The sequence below is a fragment of the Protobothrops mucrosquamatus genome, unplaced genomic scaffold (genome assembly GCF_001527695.2).
Source record: "Protobothrops mucrosquamatus isolate PMUCROS unplaced genomic scaffold, P.Mucros_1.0 scaffold4407, whole genome shotgun sequence".
NCBI lineage: Eukaryota > Metazoa > Chordata > Lepidosauria > Squamata > Viperidae > Protobothrops > Protobothrops mucrosquamatus.
Window position 1 is genome coordinate 46,493 of NW_015390320.1, and position 4,971 is coordinate 51,463.

Below are 4,971 nucleotides of genomic sequence, written 5' to 3' on the forward strand. Positions count from 1 at the left end.
GGTGTTGGGAGGGACTCGTCGCTCCCATGTGACACCACTGCTGCGCGAGCTGCACTGGTTGCCAGTGGCCTTCCGGGTGCGCTTTAAGGTGTTAGTTACCACCTTTAAAGCGCTTCATGGCATAGGACCCGGTTACCTCCGAGACCGCCTTCTGCCGCAGATTCCTTCCCACAGACCGGTACGCTCCCACAGAGTGGGTTTCCTCAGGGTGCCGTCGGCCAAGCAGTGCCGGCTGGCGACCCCCAGGGGGAGGGCCTTCTCTGTGGGTGCCCCCACCCTCTGGAATGAACTACCCCCCGAGATTCGGATAATTCCGGATCTCCTTACCTTCTGTCGCGCCCTCAAGACATGGCTCTTTCAGCAAGCGGACCTGACCTAGGGTGGATTTTATACTGGGTTTTTTAGGAATTTGGAAGACACAACTTTAAATTTGGTTTAATTCGGTTTTAAGGGGGGGATTGTATATATGCTTTGGTTTTAAATAGGTTGTGCGCCGCCCTGAGTCCCGCCAGGAGAAGGGCGGCATATAAATTAAATTAAATAAATAAATAAATAAATAAATAAATAGAGCACCCACAACTTCTGAAGGCAAAGCTGTTTCACTGATGGATTGTTCTAACTGGTTTATATCCAGTTTTCCTCCAAATGTTCAAGGAGACACACATAGTGTTCCTTGCCTTCAATTTTTCACCTTTACAATTGACCCCAAGGAGGGTGGGTTTTGTTGTGAGAAAGAATGTAGTTTGTCTCCCGGTCACTTTTAGGTTCTCCTAGTTTTATCCAACATTGCTTCAGCCATTACACATCGTCGTTTCTTTATGTCTTAGAAGATGATGTGGGCTATTAAAAGAATATCTAGTTGACCTTTGTTCAACCTTCTTCAGCTTTTTGTCTTTCCCTCTTTTTTGGCAGATGATGGCGATCTGTTCAATGTCCTTGGTTGAAGGAGGCGAATGAGCTGTCCGGCCACTCTTGAAGAACCAGGTGAAGGTGGACCATCACCCAGCACCTATGTTTCCAACTTTGCACCCAAAATCAGAGACTGGCACTGCCTTGGGAAGCAATCCGACATAAGAGGGGACAATGTATACCTTCCTGCCTGAGAACTTCACTCCGGTGAAGCAGAAGCCGGCCAAGGAGCTGAAGCCCATGATTACCGCCATCGTGGTGGGCCTTATTTTGTTCATTGCCGCCGTGGTGGCATGGTGCTACTACGTGGCTTCCCTCCGGAAGGCAGAGAGGCTCAAGACAGCGGAGATGGATTTGCGGCAGGACGGATTCACCATCAAGAACCAGAATGGCGAGCTGGTCTTCGAGGTGGCCTTCCAATCGGGGCTTCTGGACCTCGAGTCCTGCTCCAGGGAGGGGGCCAATTTAACCTGCACACGGACCGACAAAGGGAAAGTCAACTTCTTCATCAAGATTGTCACCCCCAAGGACACCGTGATCTGCTACCGTGTGCGTTGGGAAGAGTTTGTGGCAGACACGGTGGTGGATCATAAAATGTTCTGGGGAGATGCCCTCTGGTATGGGGGCTGTGAGATGAGTGTCCAGCATTGGCCGATCAAGCTGCCCGGATACCAAGAACCCATGCCTTTTGTGACCAGTGATGTCTATTCTTTTAGGAACAGCTTTGGAGGCATTTTAGAAAGGTATTGGTTGTCCTCCAAAGCTGCAGCCATCAAGATCAACGATTCAGTGCCCTTCCACCTTGGCTTCAATGCCACAGAACCCTCTCTTGTCTTCCAAGCCAGGTATAAAGACTCTCCTTACAAACCTCCATTGGGTCAGCAGCCTTTTCCGGAGCTGAGTTACCGGGTCTGCATAGGTTCCGACGTCACCTCCATCCACAAATACATGGTGCGGAAGTACTTCTACAAGCCCTCCAAGATACCTTCAAGAAATGCCTTCAGGTACCCCATCTGGTCCACCTGGGCCTTGTACAAAAACGACATCGACCAGGAGAAACTCTTGCGTTTTGCGGAAAACATCAAGAAGTACAAGTTCAACTGCAGCCACATCGAGATCGATGACACCTACACCCAAGCGTATGGCGACTTTGACTTTGACGTGGCCAAGTTCCCCAACGTGACTGAAACCTTTAAGAAGCTCAAAGAGGAAGGCTTTCAGATCACCCTCTGGACCCACCCGTTCATAAATTATAACTCCTCAAATTTTGGGGTGGGGATAGAGAAACAGCTGTTCATCAAGGAACCCACAGGACGGCTGCCAGCCATGGTGGAATGGTGGAACGGCATTGGCGCCATCTTGGATTTTACCAACCCTGCAGCCCGAGATTGGTTCCAGAGCCAGCTGAGACAACTCCGCAACAAATATGGCATCTCGTCCTTCAAATTTGATGCTGGGGAGACCAGCTACCTTCCCAAACAGTTTAGCACCTTCCGACCATTGTCAGATCCCAGTGTCTGGTCCAGGCGCTACACGGAAATGGCCATTCCGTTTTATGAACTGGCTGAGGTCAGAGTGGGGTATCAATCGCAGAATATCTCCTGCTTTTTCAGGATCATTGACCGGGATTCCGTGTGGGGCTATGAACTTGGCCTGAAATCCTTGATCCCCACTGTCCTGACCATCAGCATGTTGGGGTACCCATTTATATCCGCTGACATGATTGGAGGGAATTTTTTCCCCAACAAAACGGAGGGGGCTGTGCAAATTCCAGACCGGGAACTGTACCTCCGTTGGCTGGAGTTGTCCGCTTTCATGCCGTCCATGCAGTTCTCCATCCCGCCTTGGCTCTACGATAAGGAGGTCATCGAAATTGCCCTGAAGTTCACCAAGCTTCACGAGTCCTTGGTGGCCCCTCTCCTGCTGGAACTGGCCGGGGAGATCACGACCACGGGGGATCCCATCATACGGCCCATATGGTGGATCTCTCCTGGGGATGAGTCTGCTCACAAGATCGATTCTCAGTTTCTCATTGGAGACACCTTGATGGTGGCTCCCGTCTTGGAGATGGGGAAACAGGAACGAGACATCTATATCCCGGCGGGCAAATGGCGGAGTTACAAAGGAGAGCTGTTTGAGAAGACTCCTACCTTGATCACGGACTACCCCGTGGATCTGGACGAGGTAGCTTACTTTGTCTGGGTCTCCTAAGCTGCCTCTGTGGACACATCTAGCTTTTGAAATTCACAAACGTCACCTTGCCTTATTCTGATAATCCTAACACAACATAATTCTAATCAGTTCAGAGGGTCAAAAGGGAAAATCAGACACGGTTGTGTGATCAAAAAAAGTCTGTTGAGATGAATATAGGCAGTCCTCCACTCACAACCACAACCAAGCCCCGAACCTCTGTTATTGAGACAGTTGTTAAGTGAGTTTTGCCCCATTTTACAACCTTTCTTCTCACGGTTGTTAAGTGAATCACTGCCATGGGCAAGTTAGTAACCGTTGTTAAATGAATTCAGCTTCACCATTAAGTTTGATTTGCAGAAGGTCTCAAAAGATGATCCAGTGACCCTGGGACACGGCAACCGTTCGTTGTCAAGCATCTAAATTTCAATCAAATGACCGTGGGGCTGCCACAACGGTCGTAAGTGTGAAAAACGGTCACCAATCACTTTTTTCAGTGCTGTTACAACTTCGAACAGTCGCTAAATAAATTGTTGTATGTTGAGGACTGCCTGTATCGTCACAAGCTTTGCACCTGGCAGCAAAAGGCCCTATTTGGACGTTGTCTCTGAATTGTGTGTGTTTGCACTAAAATGGTTGTCTTCCGTTTTTTTTTTCTTTCAAAGGTGGGACTTGTAATGCCAAAATCCTTAAGTGATTTATCAATCCTTTCACGTTCTAGTGTTTCTGGATGGTTTAACCCAGGGGTAGGCAATCTTGGCTGTTTTATGACTCGTGGACTTCAACTCCCAGAATTCCTGAGGCAGCATGGCTCAGCTTGGAAACCTCTCCCTGTCACCTCAGCATGGCTGGCTCAGGAATTCTGGGAGTTGAAGTCCACAAGTCAAAAGAGCCAAGGTTGCCTACCCCTGGTTTAACCTCTTGAGCTGGCAAAAAGAGGAGGAATTTTACTCTAAGCTGATGAGAATTTGCTCCCAATCTGTTTCAAAGAACGGCGAAAAGAAGCTTCGCAAGCTGTGTTCGAATGTCGGCTCAACCAGGATGAACTGTGTTGTTTTTAAATTGGCAAGGCATCTAATGTTGCTCCAGCCGAGTCAGTCTGCAGGAGGGAGAGGTTAAAAAAAAAAATCAGGAGGGTGGTCAGAAATACACAATCAAACCCCCCGTCATTTTTATATGTGTCACACATACAAGCAGGTAGTCCTTGACTTATGACTGCAATTGGACCCAAATTTTCCGTTGCTAGGCGAGACAGTTCAATGAGTCTTGCCCCATTTTATGACCTTACCTGCCACAGTTGTTAAGTGAACAAGTTATTAAGGGAGTAACACTGTTGTTCAGTGAATCTGGCTTCCCCATTGGCTTTACTCGTCAGAAGGTCCCAAAAGGGGATCACAACTCCAGGACACTGCAACTGTCATAAGTACAAGCCAGTTGCCAAGTGTCTCATTTTTGATCACGTGACCCTGGGGATGCTGCAACAGTCATAAGTGTGAAAATGGCCATAAGCCACTTTTTTCAGTGCTGTTGTAACTTCGAGCGGTCCCTAAACAAACTTTTGTAAGTCGAGGACGGCCTGTACGTGTAAAAAAAGGAACTGGGCTTCAAACAATCAGGACCAGCAACTTGACTTTTCAAATCCCTCCCTGTGGACTCCTTGGCTGTTGCACAACCTAGCCTTAAATGTTATAATGCCATAAGCTATTATTTGAAATGAGCTTTGTTCTTCTAAAGGGAATAAATTGAATTTATACAGGGATGTATTTATAGAAATACAGAGATATATCTTATTTTCAGATGAGGCTGGTATCCAAAGAATGAACTAGTGACGTAGATTTGGTTGCTGGCCTGGGCTGGTTCCTTGGCTCTGGG

The 4,971-nt window shown here is 47.9% G+C and overlaps 1 protein-coding gene across 1 annotated transcript; it reads left to right on the forward strand.

Annotated features, from left to right (window-relative positions):
- Positions 1-1,083: 1,083 nt before the first annotated feature.
- Positions 1,084-3,120, forward strand: MYORG (myogenesis regulating glycosidase (putative)). The gene has a single exon (XM_015828336.1). It carries the CDS (start codon positions 1,084-1,086, stop codon positions 3,118-3,120), a length of 2,037 nt encoding a protein of 678 aa, XP_015683822.1.
- Positions 3,121-4,971: the final 1,851 nt, after the last annotated feature.